The sequence below is a fragment of the Prorops nasuta genome, unplaced genomic scaffold (assembly GCF_024137725.1).
Source record: "Prorops nasuta isolate Cenicafe-Biocafe unplaced genomic scaffold, Cenicafe_Pnas_1.2 PNAS00025, whole genome shotgun sequence".
Taxonomy (NCBI): Eukaryota; Metazoa; Arthropoda; class Insecta; order Hymenoptera; family Bethylidae; genus Prorops; species Prorops nasuta.
The window spans coordinates 3,241,636-3,263,746 of record NW_027116822.1 but is presented as its reverse complement, the minus strand read 5'-3'; the positions used below and the strand labels follow the sequence as shown (position 1 = coordinate 3,263,746).

Sequence of the window (22,111 nt, the reverse complement as noted above, 5' to 3'; positions counted from 1 at the left end):
GAAGTTTACTCAGCGAGCGGTACGTGGAAAGGAGCGGTGCATTCCCGCCGTTCGATGGTAAATTGGTCGAGAAAGGGCCTATTTATTTTTGCAAATTCGGGGGAGACGAAAAATTGGCGAATTTTTCGTCGGTCCTTAATTTTGGTGGGAAGGGGAGCGGGGGTTGGAGACGAAGAGAGACAGGGGGAGGCTTTTTATGAGTTTTGCGACTGGTTTGTCGCGTTAAGAGGCGGTCGCAACGGGGGGTGGGGATGGTTCGGCGAGAAGAAGAGGGCGGGGGCCGAGCGAGAAGCGCGGTGCGGAGCGGAGCGGAGCGCTTAAGCTGTTCGCTTCGCTTCCGCGGCAAACACGCGGCCCGAGCAGCGAGCCGCACTGCGCGGCATTTCGTCGCGCACCGCCGAACGCGACTGACGTGCACGCGACTTCCTTGTGCTCCCGTGGCCGCGCGCTCCAATAACGCCAGGTCCGCTCCACTACAAACTCCACTGGAATACGCGCGCCGCTGGGACTCCGGAAAATTTCCTAACCTCCAAATCTACTCGCTCCTCCCCTCTTCCCTGGCCGACGAAACAGCGCTGGACGAAGCGGAAGAGTCTTCGCGAGAGTCCGCGACGAGGCTGGTGTCCCAAGTGCGTCGAAAGGTTAAAGTGACGATCTGTGCGCGCGCCAGAGTGATTAGCGAAACTCGCTCGGACGGTAAAATGGAGCAAGACGTTTTAACGAGCTCGCTCCTGCGGGGCTGATGCTGAAGGATCGGAGATATTTCGCTGTGAGATGAATTTGTGCCATTCCAGGGAGGAAGGATCCGCGTTGAAAATTGGTAAGATCGGGAGAGGGTGGATTTGGCCGGCGATTCAAGTTGCGAGGTGGAGAGCGCTCGGCCGGTAAAGTAGAACAGAAGAATCACGACGTCGAAGAGTGGTGGTCAGGGCGACGAGGGGCGGCTACTGGCCGATGGGATGCATCTCCCGGTGGGCTCCGTTGGCTGCGGGGAGAATTTCGGTTCGGTTGGATCCCACGAAGGTGCCGGACCGGTCGGCTCCTCTCTGGCGCCGCTTCAGGGGGCGAGCACCAGGTATCAGGCCGACGAGGGCGACGCTAGTGGCGGCGCTGGTGAAATGAGCGAGGGTGCAGCCGTCGGCGAGCTCTGGTGGACCGAGAGACTCGTCGGTGAGGCTCAGGCCGAGCATCCTGGAGAACTCGTCAGGACAGGTAAATACCGATTCGATCCTAACCTACAAATTTTACGTCTTTTCTCCTTACTCTCGTCCCCGTTAGAAGGGTCACGGGAAGAAAAATAACGCAAAAATTCTTCTCTCTCTTCAGGCTCTCCGTACTTTCTCTGCAGTCAGTTGCCGACTCATTGGCGATCGAACAAGACTCTCCCGGTAGCCTTCAAAGTAGTGGCACTCGGCGAGGTTGGCGACGGAACTTTGGTCACCGTAAGGGCAGGCAATGACGAGAACTGCTGTGCGGAACTCAGAAATTCCACCGCTCTCATGAAGAACCAAGTGGCCAAATTTAATGACTTGAGGTTCGTCGGCAGGAGTGGAAGAGGTTAGTCTTTCTTCGAGTCAACTACCATCTTCTTCGTTTCTTCGAATTTTGCACCGAACAAAATATAGATTTGCTCGTGAATAGAAAATTCTTTTAGGGTTGATTGGAAAACAAGAAAATTGAAAGGGCGGAAGAGAGAGAGAGAGAGAGAGAGAGGGAGAATAAGGGAGAGAAATGACGAATATCTACTAGAAGAGAGATTTTAATCGTCGCGCGCAATCATCGAAATGAAATTCTCTGCACATGACGTTCGAGTTATAATCCGTTGACGTTCGAAAAGCAAAAAGGCCGGTCTCATGTAGATGGACCGCTGGTACGATTTTAGCGGGCAACCCTCTAAAATCACGGTTATTGTAATCATCATCATCAGCCAGGCAGGCCACCCCCTTCCACCCCTTTAACTCCCGCCGCCCCCAGAGTCATTACTCGATGTCCGCCGCGAGCCCCGACCGAAACAACTACTCGTAAATCAGAAATCATCCTGTCGACTAGGGCCAAAGGGACGTCAAATCGATTTTACTCCCATTCCTCGTATTCGCTAAAACTCAATGAAAAATGACTTCTCGGTGCACGGAGCACTCGCATGGCGCGGTGTATCGACTGGAGGAATGGGGGAGGGGGGTGGACCAACGGAAAAGGAGAACAAAATTAGGAATCAAATGAAATTTCCAGAAGCATGTCGTATGGCTAAAAATATATATTATTTGACCCAATTAAATTTGGCGGAGGATCGATGGGAAATTGCGCGTGATCGACGCGATAGCAACATACAATAGCAACAACGCTGCAATGGGTGGCGAAGGGTGGCGTTAATTCATAACGCAAGAGCTTCCCGTAGCGTTCGCTGATGGCATCATTTATGTTTCATTTGATTTCATCATGACGACGGGGATCGCGTGGCGATTTCCATCTGGTCCCGCGCCAGGAAGCGGATCAATTAGCGAAAGAGACACTTCCCTCGCCGGTCCTTCAATCCCTTTGTGCATTTTTCGGTTTTTCCAATCTCTCCTCGATAATCCGTAATACTCAATTTCGTCGATTGACCAAACCACCCCTCGACGAGCCCTCTCCTATCATCCACACAACTATTGTCTCTCCCTGACTTATTAATTTGATTGAATCCCAAACTGTCGGAAGCTCCTACGATACCTGCACACACACACACACATATATATATATGCAAAAAAAAATGTCCAACAAAAAACCTCAACTCTATCCCATACACGCGCACACCTTGCACAATCAAATAGAATCTAATCGCTCTTCGATCGAGCATCCCCCGACCAAAATCAAGCAGAAAATTTGGGCATTTTTCAAGCGAACCATCATCCTTATTCTCTCGATAGATATTTCATTCGAGCGATTAAACGCATCAATTATACATCTCGTTAAATATCAATAACCACGTGACCGCCAGGTTTGAACAATGAAATTCAAGCCTGCCTACAAATACAGTTTTATCATTTAGCAACAAGCTCGCGTTATTCCTTCTTGGAGAAACTGCAGAACGTGGCGCGGCTCGGCAAGGAGAGTCTATTATTTTTCTTGATTTTGGAGACGAAGGGTGTGTAGGAGCTGTAAGAGTTGGGGGAAGATTGGGGGGTGGGGGGAGAAAGAAATTGGGTAGAGAGCGGAAGAGGGTAGTGGGAGGAGGTTCCATCATCAGGTTGTTGTGGCTATAATTAGTAATCTACCGCAGTCCATATCGACACGGGCGAAATTACCAGCGATAGTAATTATTTGACAATTGCAGAGACATCCTGTTGGGAGAGTCTGCAGGTCTGCAGCGCAGGGCAGTTATAGTATATAGGGCCCCCTCTCGGGCTTGCCTATATATATATATATATATATATGTATGTATGTATGTATGTATAGCTCTACGTGGCGGCACGAACGGCAACGCAACGCAACGCGACGCAACGCAACGCAACGACAGTAGCCAAGTAGTATTAACGGATGGTTTCGAGTGGTTTCTGGACGTGTGTGGGTGATAGTGGGTGGAGGTGGTGGCTCTGGATGGACGGGTGGACGAGGGAGGGGTGGAGGTGGGGGTGGTGGTATCTCGTCTCGGTGTTGCAGCAGCAAACCTTCCATATAGGTGACACACACGCGTGGCCCGGTTTTGTCCAGGCCGTCTGTCCATTCTCGCGAATGCACGTTCCTGTCTCTGCAGATGACCGTTCCCATCATCGAGTATTAACCGCAGCCTCGGCACGGGGGGGTCGCAGGCATTATTAGCCCCAAATACGATGGACTCCAACGGCCCGCCACGCTCCGTCACCCCACCACCTCTCTCTCTCTCTCTCTCTCTCTCTCTCTCTCTCTCTCTCTCTCTCCTCCCGTACAGAGAACCTAGAGCGTTTTCACGTTCCACGTTTTCCCACTTAACGCAATTTAACATTCCACGTTACATCCCCTCCTTTATTCAAAGTTTAACAGCTTTACAGGAAAAAACTCTCTGGATCCATCTGGACCCAACTACGAAAATCTCAAACTCGAGAGTAGAGCATGATTATGGAAAATATTTTTCATTTTTTTATTTTTTATTCGCGTATATACATCGCTATGCCTCTACCAGGAGGATACGTTCGATTTGACATGGGAAGAAAATGAGCAGACATCAGGGAGAAAATCTAACGCGTTGGTGTAAACGTCAACGATTTGTAATTGTCTCCCCTCGGTGCAGAACGGTCTACCTCGTTGTGTCTGTCAACATGATAACCGGCATCAAACACCTCCACCCCCTCTCTCCTCTTCCCACTACCACCACCGCTCACCTAGCCTGTGCCAGCCTGCAACTGACTGCGCGGCGCGTTATATTCCTGCTCCCTTATGCATACCTATATGCGTGTGTGTGTACGCAGCAGAACCAACCCCAAGCCGAAATCCGTTCCACCCCCCCCCCCCCCACCTGCCAGCTCGAGTCCCGGCTCTCCTCATCGATTCGCAAGATTCATCCCTCGAATTTCAACCTTGACCCAGTCTCTTATGTTGAAAAATATCCCGAGGCTCTGCACGGTTTGGAAAATAATTCAGAGGTCCTCCTCTTGGTCGGTCTCTATTTCACGTTACACACGTGCGGAGATAAGAGCTATAGCTATAGGTAGATTGGTATCGGCGTTGGAGGGAAGGTGGGGAGGGGGAGACTCGATAAATTATTAGAGTTATGTGTGGCTTCTAAGGCAGTCTGGCTTCAAAGTGCCGAATGGTCCTAAAGGGCCGACATGACAGATGCAGTCGACAAAGAGACAATAGTTTTGCCAGAAGAAAAAGGAAAGGGGCTAGGAGAAGGTGAGACCGGCGAATTACCGAATGCATATTAGCGAATGGGCCGTTTAAGAGCTCGTAGTCAATCTCTTCTCCGGACATTTATGGAGAGGGAATTAATATACCGGACCTTCAGACTTCAGACCTTCGCCAATGATATATGTACACGCGCGTGCTCCACCCCCTTTGCACAGCCCGGTTCACACTTAAATGCCAATGGCACCGAATAATTACCGCAACTCCCCCTACAAAGTAGGCTCTTGTATTCAATCATTTATTCCATTAAGCCTGACAAGATTTTTCCCCTTAAATTTAACTCTCTCTCTCTCTCGTCATTTTCCAGCCTATAACATATACATGGTGCTACGACGTGTAGAATATTCATTTATTGTTTTTTTTCTACAATAAAATATAATATTATTTCATCGTTTGACCATTTTCCTTTCTTTTTCAGGAAAGAGCTTCAGCATTACAATTACGGTTTCCACCACACCCCCGCAAGTGGCCACTTACACCAGAGCGATTAAAGTCACCGTGGATGGCCCCAGGGAGCCCAGATCAAAAACGAGTAAGTGTTAATAACTGTAATTTTATTTCATAAACCTTCCAGCCATGTTTTTCGCCATAACTTGGAGAAAAATCGACTAGACTAAAAATCGAGATGCATATAATGCTTTCATAATTTAGGCAAAGTTGGTGTATATACACGATAATGGGTGTCATTACTGGGCAGATGGTGCTCGATGATGCAGTGGTCCCTGAAATTCGCGCACCTACACACGCTGCGAACACTCAAACGCACGCTTCCTCTCCCCTTATTTTTGTAGAAAAAAAATCCTCCCGCAAAATATGGCAACTTCCGTTTCACTATTAATCCCGTTTTATCGGCAAATATTTAATTTTTCAGATCCTCCTGCTGATCAAAATTTCATAGGTTTATTTTTCCAGAACTCTGTATTATTTTGTTCGTTATATCTGATTTTTCACGATGAGATATATAGGCCTGGCAGAAATTAACAGTATATTTCCGCAATTTTCGTTTAACACAACCTGCAGTGAATTTTTTTCATCGAAGAAAACAGAGATGCGTTTTGACAGGACGCGCGAGCGAAGTTTCTAGTGTTTTATTCTACGATAAAAAATTATTATATAGAACGTTGAATAGTTGATCATCTTCGAAGCTCTCCTCGGGAGTAATGCTGAGAGCAATCGGGACTTATTTCCGAGGGACGCAAAAAATGAATGTTGTTTCGATATCGGATTAATAGTCGTTGCGGAGCAAACCGCGAGTACGCCGGGTTTTGCGGGCGTTTCGCATTTGTTGTATAAAGTATTGATGGCCGTGTAGGGTGGAACGTTCGGCCTCGGTCCTCTGCGCTTTTTCGAAAAATCCTGCAGCACTTTGATTGATCCCGTTGACCTTTTCGCCGTGCCCGATTCACCCCCCCCCCCCCTCCCCCCTCCTGCAATCATACGCAGGTGTAAATTCTTCAATTCCACCGAAATTTTTATAGCCGTGAAACATTTTATTCCTCTCTGATTGGTGGTTCGTTAATTTTTTTGTCGAAAAGGAGGAAAAGCACGAGCATTCGTAGAATAAGAGATCGCTCACCTATGAAAAGACGCGGAGGATTTTGGCGAACAAAAAGCTCGCGATTATGCTTGGAAATGATGTCGGTGAATAGGTGGGGGTTGCAGCAGGTGTCCGCGGGCCGCGTGTCGCATTGTTGGCAGACAATGGAAGCGGCGGTAGCCGCTACCGACGGTCCCGTGCCATTTCTGCCCATTCCTGCCCATTTCCAATCCTGCACGCCATCGACGCACGCCCTGCAATATGTCGCCTTTCGTGCCTTATTCCACACGCGCGTTAAATCCCCCCGTAGCTTCATCCGCTATACTCCCATTCAACGGCTTATTAATAAATAACGCTAATCTCCTCCCCTCCCCCCTCCCCCCTCCCTCCCAAATTACACGATTCACCGGACAACACGCCCCTTCTCGTCGCCAAAGTCGAAAAAGCTTCGAGCTTTTCGACCTCGGACCTTGAAGAAGAATACTCGCAATTTTCAAACTGTCATTGTTTTGGAGCACGCTTGACAGAGGATGATACTGGTATAGCGCACGACTAAAATGATTTCGCTGTGCCAGGTAAGAGGAGAAAAATTGATTGATCCCGAGGCAGAACGATATCGGTGGTTGGCCAGTGTCAGTCAGAGCTCGAAATTGAACGCGATTCCTTTGTAATTGGCTGCCTTCGCGACAGCTACCATCAATCAAGCCGTATCACGTGTCCCTTCCGGAGATAAATATTTCTCTCAATAAATACCGAAGGAATTACTACTGGCTAAATTTCTCTGCTCGCTTCTTTCGCCAATACGCGCGGAGTATTCAAAACTCCAAAGCACCAAAATTTTCCCACGCCAATATACACTCTTCGTCCTTTTTCAATTTATTTTTCAACACCGACGTCCCCTTCCCTTCGAACGCGATTGCTTCAATCCACTCGAAATAATTCCACTCGTCTTTTCGAATCGTCGACCGCATTCTTCTGTTTTCTAATATTTCTGAAAAATTGAAAAATTTCCTATTACATATACTTTCCTTCATTTTTTGTCTCGCGTAGGAATACGGAGAGTCGGGAGATATTTTGCGCATTTCGTGCGATTGGCACTGATCGCGAAAAAAAGTGCGTAGGGAAGGGGGAAAAAGGGCGAATCGTTGAAAGGAAAGTTCGGGTTGGTGCGAAGAAGGACGTGCAAGAAGGAGTTGCGAGGGGAGAGGAGGAGGTGGCGGTTATTAGAGAGGAGGAAAAAGCCGCTTATTTCCGCTCTCCCGGGGTCGCCACACTTTGATTAGATAAGCTCCCGTTCTACTCGTGCCACGGAGATTGGAATTATTTGCTTCTGCCAAGCGCTCCACGCGCCGTTCCGAAAGGGCAGCCGTCGTCTAGGTGATCCGAAATAAAATCATCCGCCAGTCTTCGCCAGTCTCGTCTTTCCTCGCACCTGTGCACTGCAAAATTAAATCCTACAATTAAACATTGAGAGATTCGCGAAAAATAATCGTTCGCTGTAAGAACAAAGTTTTCATCGTTCGAGAAGAAAATATAAGAGGGGAGAGGGGATAACGGAACACTGTTAGAAGAATCAACTGCGAGACATGTTTTCCCGAAGAAAAGGTGTCCGAAAATCGTGTTGAGAGGTCGCGATGCATCTTGAAGAGATTACGCGTCCGGTACGTGAGAAGTCGTGGGACCCTTTGGCATGGGCCCAGAAGGCAAAGAGAGTGGTAGTGACGCTGGCGATGAGAAAGGGGGTGGGGGTACAAGGGAAACCAGAGGCCTTGTTCTTGGCACGGAGTGGATGGTAGTCAGTAAGGAGGAATAATCTTGTAGCGAGGACTGACCATCTGGGCTCGCCAAACCATTTCGTGTAGTTTGCGGTCGAACTTTATTTGTCGTTCGCCCTCGTGGCCAGAGGTGTTCCTTCCCCCTCTCTATTTCCCTTTCACTCCCCTAATCTAGTCCCTTTTCAACCATATATACCTTCCACTATCACCTCTCTCTCTCTCTCTCTCTCTCTCTCTCTCTCTATTGTATACATGTATACAAAAACAAATGAACCTTGAAAAAGAATTTCTCTCTCTTTCCCTCTTCCCAAAGATCGAACGATCGACGAAGAACATTAAATAATGTCAAATTATCTATATGTGATTTTGAATGAAACAGACTGGATGTAATTGGAAAGGTTATATAAGAGAGGGGAGGGACTTGCTCGAACAATATTAATTAGGCTAGGCACGGTGCTGGTGGGTTTCGATTATGAGATTGCTGGCTGTTGGCCCGTGGCAGAATACATTTTGCGATTTGACATGATTTCCGATTATTAGCTATAAGCATTCCCAATGCGAGCGACCGATGGACGTGGGTATTCCCGCCGCCGAAACTACTCCGTCGGGGATGATCCGGGAGCAGGGGAGGGGGGAGGAGGTTTAAAGGCACGCGAGGAATTCCATTGAAGTGGAGGATTCGCGCAGATACGATGCCTTTCTTAATTATCCCACTCGATTGAGCCAATTACGAGCGTCTTCCCTCGGGAACCGGCCACCGAACGATTCCGGGAATTTATCGAGTCCAGCCGCCCCTGGCCGGAAGTGCCAGCCAACGATATCGTGTCCCGCTGCCACGATAGCCCCGAATTCCAAATTTCGCGAGTATACGTTATATTTATTATGCATAATACAATCTCTCCTTATCACTGGGAATTTTTCACGATAAATCTTCGCCTAGCGCTCTATGATCGTTACACATCCATCGTTTAATTCCTATATACACATAGTTGCTACATATATTTTCTTTGGATAAAAATAACGAGGGCTTTCAGGACAGCAGCACCAGCAGTTCCGGGCGCTCGGTCTGGGCCAGCGACCGTTCCTCGACGCACCGAGCTCCTTCACCTCGCACCTGCGGGAGCTGGAGTCCTACAGGAGGAACAAGCACCACCATCACCATCACGCGGGACATTTGCAGGCTGGCAACAACAACAACGGAGTGGCCAATTCCGTCGGTGGCTCCTGCAACAATCCCAACAACCCCACGACCGTGTCACCGGCTTCCAACTCGCATCTCGGTGCAAACTCCACCGGCCATCAGGACTGCTACAAGCACAGTCCTCAGCACGGTGGTGAGTCCGCTGAATCCTCGCACCCGGAGGATCGATCATGCATATTTGCAATTTATATATACAGTCGGTCAGAAAAATTTGCGAAGCGAGCCTCGAGTATATATATATATATATATACACGAGGAACGAGCCTTCCGGTCCGTTCTACGTCGAGAAATTCATTCGAGATGCTTGCTCATCCGGTATCATAATGTTGTTTCGAGACGAGCTCGGCACGAAGTACAACTCCACCCGCCGGTGGTGGGAGGTGGATGAGAGGAGAGGGGGTAGAGATCCACCGTTTCGCGAGGTAATAGTTTCATACCTCGTTCCGGCTCTGCACCCTCTAATTCAACGTAATAACGACATTCAACCTGCCGTTTCCATCTACCACCCCCTCCCCCTCCTCCTCCCCCTCTTTCATATCCTACCTCTCCACGTCACTGGCAAAGATGCTGCGGATGCACCGTTGCACTGTCCCCCCACAGCTCGTTTCGCAGCTATTCCCATATATATATATATATATGCACGTGCAAAACTCTAGATCCGTATTCCGCTATTGTTTTTACATCCTCCTCCTCCCCCCTCCCCCGCACATGGCCTCCTGTTATTTCGATCGGGGAAAAAAATTGGTCGACGATTTTGCGCGGGAAGAAATATTAGTGGCAGAGCCAAGGTGCTAATACGTAGTAATAGCGAGGGGGATGATTTTTGAAAGCCGCAGAATTCGCGCTAATCGAATTCCGCAAGGACGGTCGTTATATGTATAGCGGTGGGGGATCGATATTCGAAATGGACAATTCAGGCTGCAAAAAGGAGCTGGATGGCCGGCGGGACGCGGAGGTGGAAAAGAAGGGGCACTTTATTTCTGCTCTGGCCTCGTCACGCATGAGCAGCCTCATAGCTGATCAAAGTTAAGTAGACGCGCCCCTACAGTGCCCGGGAGAGACCTCTTTGTAGCTCGCTGCGGTTTCCCTTTGCCACGATTCCTCTCCTCCTCACCTCCTGCACCCCCTCACCGCTTTCTCCAAAGCACCACCAGGTGTCACCCTCGAACTCTACTGGCCCCTCGCGAATTTTAATTATCACCCCGATCATACAAGTCCCACGGTTTCGGTACATCCTTTTTCTTTCTCTCTCTCTCTAGTCTTGCGTGGTTTTTTCCAAGAAGGAAAAAATTTCTGGAGAGGAAAAAAATGGTGGGGAGTTTATGTTAAAGTGGAAAAAGGCTGGCTGGTGGTACGATGAGTCGAAACGCTCGAAGCGGTCGGTCGAAGCCTGGCGGAATCTCACGTACGTGAGTATCAGGGGGCAATCACGAAGTGAGTACGGCCAGGAGAGTGGAGAGAAGCATGGCAAGCGAAGCGAGCAGAAGACAAAAGGAGAAGCCGTGGCGAAGGGCAAAAACAACATGGATCCAGCGATCCATCGATCGATCGCTTCTCGATCGATCCCTGGTATTACGCAGACCTGCACGTGTCTTGCTTGTACGTGAGAGGGACTCGAATCGGTTGACTCGAAGAAAGAAAATTGCATTCCATTTTGCATCGAATTTCGATCTCCGTAAGATTTCTGGATCATCATCCGCCGGAGTTGGTAAAAAAAACTAACTCCCCCCTTCCCGAAGCATCTCTCCCCCAGCTGATTTTTCCCATATGAACCGTAGTCGGGAGGTCGTTGACCTCTGAGGAAAATCCGACGAAAGGCCCGGCTCGTTCGGCCCACTCGATTAACGGAACGGCCCTTCAATGAGAAATATAGCCGGCGAAAAAAACTCGAGATTCTCCTCGTTTTTGTCGAAGAGTGCGTGGTCGGAGGGCAGGGGGCCAATCTTTACCAAGTGGAACACTAACCGAAAGAAATGCTGCGATTGCTTCCTGATTTAATTGTCCAGGAACCTATACACATATATATAGATATATATATATATATAGATATATATATATATATATATATATATATATATATATATGTATGTATGGAGAGAGTCCGTTGGATCTGTTATCGCAAAAGTTACTCATATATAATAAGAAAATTTACGATCGTCAGTAGCACAGCAGGAGTACGTTACAAGGAGTGGCTGTATTTTAGGTTGTAAGGGTAGAACGACCTCGAGGTGAATCAAGAAAAATGGGAAGTGAGCGTTATTTCTGTCTCTTATAATATAACCGTGTCCGTTTCTCTCCGGGCCTTCTCATCTCGAGTCGTGATCGGGGTAATGAGGCAGGCCACCGAACGGCGGGGAGGATAGAGAGCGAGGTGCTGCCGCGCGCGCAAGAAGAAGCCCCGAGATAGAGAGAGAGACGATCGACATCATGAAGACCGAGTGGAAGGGGTAAGGACACTGATTATGGGGTGTCAAACAATCATACTGATTGTATATTCTGCGCTGACTCCTTCTGTCTGACTCCACGTCTCGTTTCCAGCTACGTTTATCCTCGTCCTTTTCTCTTCCTTCATATCATCCTCATCTCTCGTTCGGATCCTCCATCTCTCTCCTTCAGTCACTCTGTCGCAGTCAGCTCGTGCTTATTGCCTTCTCGACATTTATTCTTCTTACGTCGAGCGACTCTAGCCTCTTTAGCTATTTAGCGAGAGAGCTCCTTATATATATATATATATATATATATATATACCTTACCTAGCCGAAAGAAACCTCGCCAGCAAGGATTCCCACGTGCCCACCAGGCCACCAAGAATGCGAATATCCACCGTCTCTCTCTCTCTCTCTCTCTCTCTCTTGGGCCCTCGCGCTGCAGCTTCTTGTATTCTTAATCTTATTCTTTAATCCTCTCCAGAGAGATTGTCTTCCTCATCTCAGCTCACTGCGAAAACTCGTATTTCGTCTTGGCGTAATTCTCATTCCACTCTTACACAGCTTTCCCCCTTTTATCGTAATCACCTTTGTTTCAATTGTCTTTTTCTTTTCTTACATATAGAAAGAAACAAATTTTCTTGCTCGAGCGTGCTGGATTTAGGAGAACGGTTAGGGCACATGTGCCAAGTTGCTTGATTCATTGAGTATGGAATGTGCGTTTGACTTTATCAGAAGTGTGTCTAAAGTCAGGCGTGTTAATAAGGGTCGGTTTCTTAAAGGGGTAGCGAGGCAATTACGAAAGTGTCACACACACTCCCATCTCGACTTATACCCCAGCCACCAGTCTGTCCCCCTATCATGCTCCACACCACGTAGCTATTAACTCGTGCTCGCAAGATAGTTTCGTAAAAATGAGGAAAAGACCGACGAAGACAGAGGTGGAAGGTTATTTTTAAGGGACGCTCGTTAGCAATTTCTCGCTGGAATATTCAATGGAGGCAAATTTTAGCCGAACGAGGCTTCGATGCTTCCTAAAATGACAAACGCGACCGCAGAACTTAATTAAACTCGTAAATCCGTCGTAGAACGCGACAACTGTTGTTGTACGACGTTTCCCGGTGCTTATTTACCTCGAGGTCCCAGCTAGCACTCTATGTATATATACATCAACTGCCTGGCTAGACCAATCATAACGCCAGCTGCACTTGCAACAATTTTTTCTCCCGCACCCAACTAGACTTTTGCGAGAGTTGCGTGCAACTTTAAATTCCCTGCCAATTTTCTCGCCGATTATTATTATTATTATTACAGTTGTGTGTATAATGTCTTCCGTGCATACACCGGGTCGAGGAGAGAATCGTGATTAATTTCCCTACGTACAGAAACTAGTTTTCTGCTGGTCGAATCGTTCTTTGATTTCGAGTTGCGTACAAATAATGGTGAAGGTTCGTGAAAGAAGGCGATAACAGAGCGTTTGGAAGCTCGAGGAGCCAATACTTCCGGTTTATCTGTGGCTGCGGCAGCCCCGGCCGGGCGCTCACCGTCCGGGGAGGAATATATATATACGTTGAAATGGGGGAAGCGAGAGGGCTCGGGAGTTTATTATCGCGGTCTGTGCGCTAAGCGGTTGCCACGGGTTTCCTTAAGCCGACCTGATTGGACGGACACGAAGGATGTCGTACCACCGGGATACGCGATAAACTACCGACCGAGATAAAATTTGCTGGATTTCGGAAATTTTGCGGAAACCCTCCGAGGACGCTCGCGCTCTCCTCGACCTTCGGGACGCAGCTGAAATCTCGTGAAACCTCGTGGATTATTTTACTTCTGTGCCATGCCCGCTCGGTGTGCGCGCAGCCCGAGCGGAGTCGAACCCTTCTCGCAGCCACCGCCGGTCACCGCGCTGGTTTTTCCCACGACGACGCGGTTCCAGGCCACTGGAGCCAGCCTCCCCGTTTTCTTCACTCCGAAAAGTCCAACTTCCGGTCCAGATACTCTCCGGGGGAAAAAATCCGTAGAATCTTTTGTTTTTAGAGGCTCCAACAGTGGGGATGGAAATTGAAGCGCGGGATGTAGCCGAGCTGGGGCGATTGGATCCAGGCGCCTCCGTGCTGCACTCGAAATCCTCCGTCCGCTCGAAAAGCAATCGGAGAAAGCCGAGTCGCATCGGTATCCTTGCGGAACGAGGGCCTCGCAAAAACGCAAATCGGAAATCCGGCAAAAAGTTGCTCGAGGAAATTTCTGTTCGATCGCGCCTCGACTTTCCTCCCAATCCTAATTATTACTCGCCGCATTGACACGCGACAATTTGGCTAGAGCGTTCAGCGCTTCCAGTGTTCACTCTCTCGTGACGTCATTTCCTCTTTCCATTAACGCGTTCTTTTCTGCAGCCGCGGCGCGCGAAGACGCTGCTAGACCTCTTACCGTGCATGGCTCGCGAGATAAAATTACGCAGCTGCGCGCGCGAGGTGTGGCGTGGTGTGGTGTGGGTTAGCACGATGAACCGAGCTACGCTTCGCCAACAGATTATGCTAATTCCTCGTGAAATTCTGCGAATACCTGCATTACGCCGAGCCAACGGGATCTTTAAATCCTCCGCGGCAGTCTGACCTTGCATCCATCAATCTAAATCTAACGAGTGTCCAAGTATATATATATATGTATATATATAAATAAGCTTTTTGATCGGAGTCGACAATTCCGGGGAGATTTTAACAAAATTGGAAGTGTGAATTGTATAGAAAAATAGCGATGCGACAGTTGATTATATATCTAAAGTATTTTTTCCACGCTTGTGCACCGGAAATTCCTGGGATCTTAGTGACGTCAGCTTCGACCTTTCCAATCATTCTCGACCCCGATCGGAGCTCGTAATCCCGATGAGACCTCAACGGTCTCTCGAACTTCGCGTAAAATACAATTCAATTTTCAGGAAGAGCTCATTTTTTCTTTTCGCTATTTTTGCCCTGCAATTTCCGATACTTGAAATGACGATGGAGCTGTATATAGATGGGCACAGTGGAACGGAGAACGGAAGTTCGGCCGAATTAGGATGTTCGGAGGAAGTTGTATTTTTTGCTCGATGAAATTCCGAAAAACATCGCATCGCCTGGTACACGGAACGTGTTGATCTGGAGGATGGTATAGTGGGAGGGGAGTGGGAGAGGGCAGCAGTTACGTGATCCACGCTCGAAAGGGCACGAAGCCCGAGTCCCCGGATCTTCGTTTACCTATTCCCTTTACAATTCCACCTTTTTCTCCCATCATCATCATCATCATCATCATCATCCTCCGCCGTGGCGTCATCCTGTTCATTGATAGACTTTCCTCTGGGACTCGGTTGAATCAAATCTGAAGAAAGAGAAAGAGAGAATGGAGAATCGTCGTCGTCGTCGCGGACGATAAATAATCTAACGGAACGAGAAATGAGAGGTGAGCAGCAACGGAGGAGACAAGAAAAGGTCGAGATCTTTCTCAATTGGTTTTTTAGCGCCGCTTAATTGATCGTCAATCAACGCTTTGGTCGAAGCGCGATCAATCGATTAACTCATCGCTTTCGCCAAATCCTATCGTCTCCAAAGTCCTTGACCGTCCCGTTCGAAAATTCCTCGAACGACACCGTCCGGAATATATCCACTATATATCGACTACACGGAGAAATACACTTGCTCGACGCCCGCCGTCGTCGTGTATCTCGCGTGTACTATAATTAAATTGCGGAAGGTCCTGTTCCTGGATTTACAGTATATATATTTTTGTGTAAACGGGATGTTGCGGAAGTGAAAAGAGGCAATTAGAAAAATTCTCGTTAATTAAAGTGCGGCCGAGTGATATATATATATGTCGGTGACTTTGTATTTATCCCGAAGGAGCGGGGAAGGGGGGAGGAGTGGGTGGAACGTGCTTACCTACGGGATGGAGTCGGTTCGGCTAATGAAAGGGCGAGGGTCCTCCTCGGGGAAACCGAGCGAGACCCCGAAGGAGAGAGACTCGAGTATAAAATTGTATACCTTCGCGTACGCGAGAAACTGGTTCGTGGAACCCGACGAGTTGCTGAATGAACCGTCCGCAATTCACGCCTGGCTAAGAACTTTCATTCATGAACTCCAACCTCTCATTGAACCGTACAACTTTTCCTCCACTCTTCCATATGCCACATAGTCGCTAAATCCCTTGACCACTTCATCATCCTACACAATTATATATATGGTTATAATCCATCTTCATATCTATTTTTTTAATTCACCAATATTTATATATCTCATCCTGTTTTTTTCCTTAATTAAAATATGTTAAATTAATCGATTCACACGTGTTACCATCAGAACCCTCCCATAACATTTCCTCGATTAAACGGGTCGCGCCGCAACTTCGTTAATGGGGAGTGCGCGAAAAATCAGTGACCAAAATTAATTTTAGTACATCGCGCAGATAACTGTATCAACTAAACTGCACGATAAGCCACGTCTATCGGCCGAGCCTCGGCTATCGCGTTTCAGCAGCGGTTTCGCCAACAATTACTCCACTACGTCACATAAATGGGCCTCTCGAATTTCCGGACACGCCATTTCGGGCCCTTCTCATTCATGCCCGGGACTCCTCATTCACGAAATCGCGTGCAACCACTGGCGTCACGATCGAAGGATCCCAACAACGCGAGGAGGCGACCGATGAACGTATATATATATATGTATATAGTGACAAGAAAAAGAAAGATTGGGACTAAACGCCTAATTCCACGCCATTGCCTCTCCCTCCGCTCGCGCATAAATTATCAAGGCGATTCGAGTAAAGTTATAATATCTCTCGGCCAATTTCTAACATGGCCGGATATATATTATATTATAGCAGCTGAGGGAAAAAATAAAATTTTCGGTAGAAATGAAATTTTCCCAGGAGTCCCATTCACGAGGAACATCTACAAAGGGTTCTCGCATCATCCAGGATAATTTCGTTCATCCTGTTTGTTCTGAGATCCGCGATGCTGGTGGTTTTTTTCTCTACTGGACCCGCGGTTGAATTTGTAAGAGGAGGAAATCTGTTTAGCGGCCACAGTCCTTTGCATGCACGCATCCTCGTAATTTGCGTGCGAGAGCTAACAATGGCTTCGTCTCGGACTTAGACCGCGAAAAGGCGAGGCTTGGATGACCAAATTCGAGCAGAGACTGTCGTTTCTCATCGTGGCCGAAGCTCTCTCCGACTCTTCTCACCTCTTCGCGGTCAATGAAGTCTCTCTCGCTCGCGATGAATGGGGTTTCCGGACTCTCTCTCTCTCTCTCTCTCTCTCGCTCTCGACTTACGTGATCGCGAGTCACCGAAATTAGTCGAGAAGCGATCGAAGCTTCTTCTCGACGTTTTCGACGCTATTCTGAAAGATCAATTGCGAGACCAACTACCGAAGCATTGATTTTTTGCTCGTGCGAGCAGCGAAAATCAGCAACGGTCGCTCTTTGGAGAAACATTATCCTTGGGTATATATATACCTATATTCTATATAAGAAGAAATCGTTGAGATATGGTAAGCGATACGAGACCGGGCAACAGTTTCCTGGCCGATCGTATGCGTAAGTCTTCGGAAAGATCCTGAAGAGAATGTGTCTGTCCGATATAACGTGTGCACACGCGAGAACGTGTGAGACGTTACAATATCGACTTACGTTACACGATCCAACGAGCATCTATCTCGGTGGGAACTGAAGCCCCGCGTTCCATCATACTTCTTCTTCTTCCCCCCGTTCTTCTCTTCTTCTTACATCGGTTTGCTTCTTCATCGAGTCGCTTGGAATTTTCGCTCAAATGCTAAAAGTCCAGTTACGATCTGTATCTCTCTCCCTCTGTCGAGGGAGAGAGAGAGAGAGAGGAGAATTAACCGATGATAGAATTCGAGTGACCAAGGGATCTGTACAGCGGTCGCGAGGAAGCCGAGAAACAACGAAATGACGGCGGTCGATGGACGGTTCGTTAAGTAGATGGCTGCTTGCAGGATAGGGGAGGGGGGATAGGGGCTAAGCACCAAAACCACCTCACTGTGGTTTCACACCCGCAGAGCTTCACGGAGTCAACGGGACGAAGTAGAGGCGTTAAACATAGCCGCGAGAAGCATCCTCGATCGGGACTTTCGTGTCTTGGCTCCTCGGCACCTGAAAAAAATTAGACGATTTAGTTTCGAGAATGCAAAACAGCAAGAACACGTTGTTGACGAGGGCCGAGATTCGCCTGCACCTGGACGGCCTGGACCACGCTCGGAGGTTCAACATCCCAGCCTCGTTTCGCTGCTTGGTTGGCGTGACGCTACCAACTGGTCCATGAAACTCGAAGAATAGAATCCTTTTTAGCTCCTTCTATCTTATATCCTTCAAACTTATTGACCATCCTCCACCCCTCCCCCTCATCCGTTCAGTATCTCTCTCTCTCTCTCTCTCTCTCTCTCTCTCTCTCGAGACTCCGACGACGAGGACGCTCTTTCATAGTTTGCCCGAGCAGACTCGGAACGGACTATTATCCAACAGATGGCCGTCCCCCGTCTCGCAGTACCTTTGTTTCGTTACCGTAGCGTTGTTCCGGTAATTGCGCCAAATACACGGCCATTTTCGGTAATCACCAAACGCCTAGACTTCCCCGCGGCGGTCCCCTTTGAGATTGCCCAAAAAGACTCGACCTTTTACTCGGAGGCGTAGCGACAGTTACAGCGGAAATCCCGACCTTACCTTGCTTTGGCTCACTGATGAAAATCACTAGAGAGAAACCCATTTATAAATAATATAGCGCGTATACACAACTCTATGCTTCTCATAGCTCTTATTATAAGAATATTTCTAGAAAAAACCTCTCTCTCTCTCTCTCTCTCTCTCTCTCTCTCTCCCTTCTTCTTCTTTTTCTTCCTTTCTCCAATTGATTCATCCGAGTTTTGCTACAACATCTTCGTACATGAACGATCGGCGGGAGCACGTTAGAAAATATTGCACAATTAGCATGAGCTGCTAAATGTCAGACCGCACGAAGAATTTTAATATCGCGCTTTAATATATCATCGCAATTCCTTCTTCTTCCAGTCGGTGCTACGGCGAGCTCGAACCGCACAACGAATAAAATTAGATTGAATTTAGCAGGCTTATCCGCCGTTGCGGTTCGGCTTTGACAAGAGCTCCAATGGGATCCTACGGTGACAAATGACCCGCTACAAACGGTGCCATTCTTAATATTCATAAGTTCGCGTTAATTACGATCGAACACGTCCCAGTCATAAAGGAATCCATCGACTGAAATTCCTAAATATTTTCCAAACAAATTTTTCCTCGCGTTAGACTCGACTGTGAAAACCGCAGAGGATCTAACGGTGCTTGAATTTTATGTAGATTGGATTTTTACGAGCTACCTACGCCAAACCGTGTTTACTGTATTAGACGAGTTCGTGGACTAACTGCCGCCGGATCGAGGCTGCTCACTCTTCTGACTCTCCGCCAGTGTTTTGAAACTCAACGCGCGCTGGCTGCCCCCTCGGCTCGGAGGAGCGCTAGGTGGTAGGAGATTCGCGGAACACGTTGCTCGCTCCTCGGGCTCGCCCTTGAAACCGTGTTTTGTCATCGGCGACAACACTCACTGTCCACGAGAGAGAATCGCCAATGCTCGGACTTTTCATAATTCATCCAACTTGTCACGTAGCCTACCAGCGCTCTAACAGTTTATGTAAATAATCTGTAAAACTAGACAGAAAATCTTGGAACGTTCTTTCTCTTTCGTAGAGAGAATCCAACGTTATGGAATAATGCGAGATTTGCTCGAGTTTTGCGTGAGCAAAATAAACGGACCATGAATTAATGATATATATGGAGCATGCGTTAATATAAGCATACAAAATTTTCCTCCATCAACAACGAGTAATCACGCGACGATACCTCGTCGTTTATTATTAAGACCAGCGGGATCGCAAATTTCGTGGCGTCATCGTTGAGTCACCAGTCGTTGTTACTCTCGCAATTCTAGGATCTCTGCGTCAAAGAAACAAAGAAAAAACTTAAAACATACCTAATACGTACGTGTCGTTTGGAAGATAAGGATGAAGTGTCATATTTGGAGAAGATATTTTATCGAATCGCGCTCTGGAGAGAGGGAACCCCCCCTCCCTCCTCTTCTCCCTTCTTCCCCTCTCTCTATTTTACGTCTATCAGCAGTCGACAAATTATCGACCGTACGAATTTCGGAAGGTCGATACGAGAGCTGCAATAATTGGGTCGTGGGGAGAAAAAGATGGAAAAACGGAAAGATGTCGAGGTAACGTGCGAGTAATGTATAGGTGTATAAAGCATAAAGTGCGAGCAATCATTTCGAGCAAGCATTTAACTTCCGGCCGGCTCGTGACTCACCTCAATTAAGCGAGTGTTACTCACTCGAATCCCCGTTACCGACTCAACGTTCCGACCGTGCGCGTTTCGAAAAGTCTGGGCCGTCGAGAGGCCACGTGCCATCGGGCTGCATGCAGACGAGATAATGACAGGCCTGGCGACAAGAAAATACGCTGGCTTTCCGGAAAAGAGGCGCCATCCTTGTATACCGATGCAAGTAAACGATCGTTTCCTTACAGATACGAGCACGAGCACGGCTGAATGGACGTACCCATCGGCGGCCCCGTCCTATCCAGCGCCGCCAACCGGAAGTGGATCCTATTCACCGATACCCGCCGGAGCCTTCTCTTATCCCGGGGAGCCGCTCTCTCATCATCCTAACCCTGAACCAGTGCCAGTTCCAGCTGGTAATATATTTTATTTCTCCAAGAGTCTCTCTCGAAAAAATTCACTCGTTAAATCATCCTCTTCCCCCCCCCCCCCCCCTTTCCTCCAAAACGACTCAGACACGGTTTATAATATTACAGTGATTTCCTCGGAGGGTCAACAAGATGCTTACACACCGAATTGCATGTCCATGTACCCGAGCCACGGAAGTTCCACGGCTTCGCTACCCCTGGTGCCTGGGAAACCGTCGGATTCGGATATCTTCGGCGGCAGTGGTACCGGAAGTGCCAGTCCTGGCTACCATTACGGTTCTTGGACACCGGGACCAGCCACCCCGGTACCGGTGGCTTCCCACAATTACAATCCCAATTATCAAGGTTACTACAACAATCCCAGTCAGAATTACATCAGTCCGGCACCGATGGTCCTCTATCCGCAGCTGTACAGCACGGTGAACCAGAACCAGATCCACCTGCACCTGCACGGGGACCTCAGCGACGAGCAGGTCACGATCGCGGGTGGCAATCTCACCATCAGCAGTAATCGTCTGGAGATCGGTGTTCTTGGCGAGGAGAGCGAGCAGCGAAACGACGTCTGGAGACCTTACTAAAAACGCTGCGGAAGAAGGCCTTGGGAGACTCAGCTTCTATACGTATATATATATATATATATATATATATACACAGTGTGCTACGAGACTTGATCAGTGCGTTTCCAGTTCTCGCGACCAAACAAAGCCTCCTCCAAAGTGTCAAACTACGAGTGTACTACTTTATACATATATATATATATATATCATAAGAAACAAGAACGAAATGACTCGATCGACTCGTTAGTGATAAAAACAGCCAGTTGAAAGTGTCAACTTGGATCTCATTATACATTCGGACTGTCGCGACTGTCCGAAGTTGCGTAGGAATGAAATTCCACAACTGTATAAAACTAGCCGCGCGATCCTGTAAATAATTACACGTTGAAGAGACGGCAAGACAGCGTACAGAGTTAGGCGCACGAAAAATGGTACTCATGAAAACAAATATTTTCCATGAAATAAAGGTTCGGCTGATAAGTTAAGAGAATAGGATTTTAATGAGAGTCGGAGGGGTGGATTTTTTGGTGGATAAAAGTGTTGATGGGAGTTGGCAGTCGTTTCTGGCCGGTACGGCAAGCCGGCAGGGCAGGGATAATCCTTTTTACGAGCGAGGCCAGCTCTATTTAATATTTAAAGCACGCTGGAAATGACGAAGCGATGGATAGTTGCGGTCGGACCAGCCGGTACACCACGGCTCGTACGGCTCGTACCTTCCTTTATTAGCAATCTACCCTCCTCTGCTTTCTGTCTCTCGCTCTCTCGACGAACAATCTGCCGTGCACACACCACTCCTCACTGCCATGCCTGCGAACTGGTTCTGCCACACTGGTACTTGCGACAAACCGCGTCCACCTCTCTTCCAACGAATCACCCGGCTAACGTTCGCCCATTCATCCCTCCGACCGACATCCATTCGCCTCTCCTACCGTATATCAACCCTCAAACTGTGAATCTCCTGATTTTTTCAAAAATCACTCTTTCCCCCAAT

At 48.1% G+C, this 22,111-nt stretch overlaps 1 protein-coding gene across 1 annotated transcript; it reads left to right on the top strand.

Annotated features, from left to right (window-relative positions):
• The first annotated feature begins 325 nt into the window (after positions 1–325).
• Positions 326–22,003, top strand: LOC136782106 (protein lozenge-like). The gene is made up of 6 exons (XM_066741288.1): positions 326–1,212; positions 1,327–1,557; positions 5,279–5,392; positions 9,207–9,506; positions 20,384–20,551; positions 20,672–22,003. Exons 1-6 carry the CDS (start codon positions 960–962, stop codon positions 21,139–21,141), a joined length of 1,536 nt encoding a protein of 511 aa, XP_066597385.1. The 5' UTR covers positions 326–959; the 3' UTR covers positions 21,142–22,003.
• Positions 22,004–22,111: the final 108 nt, after the last annotated feature.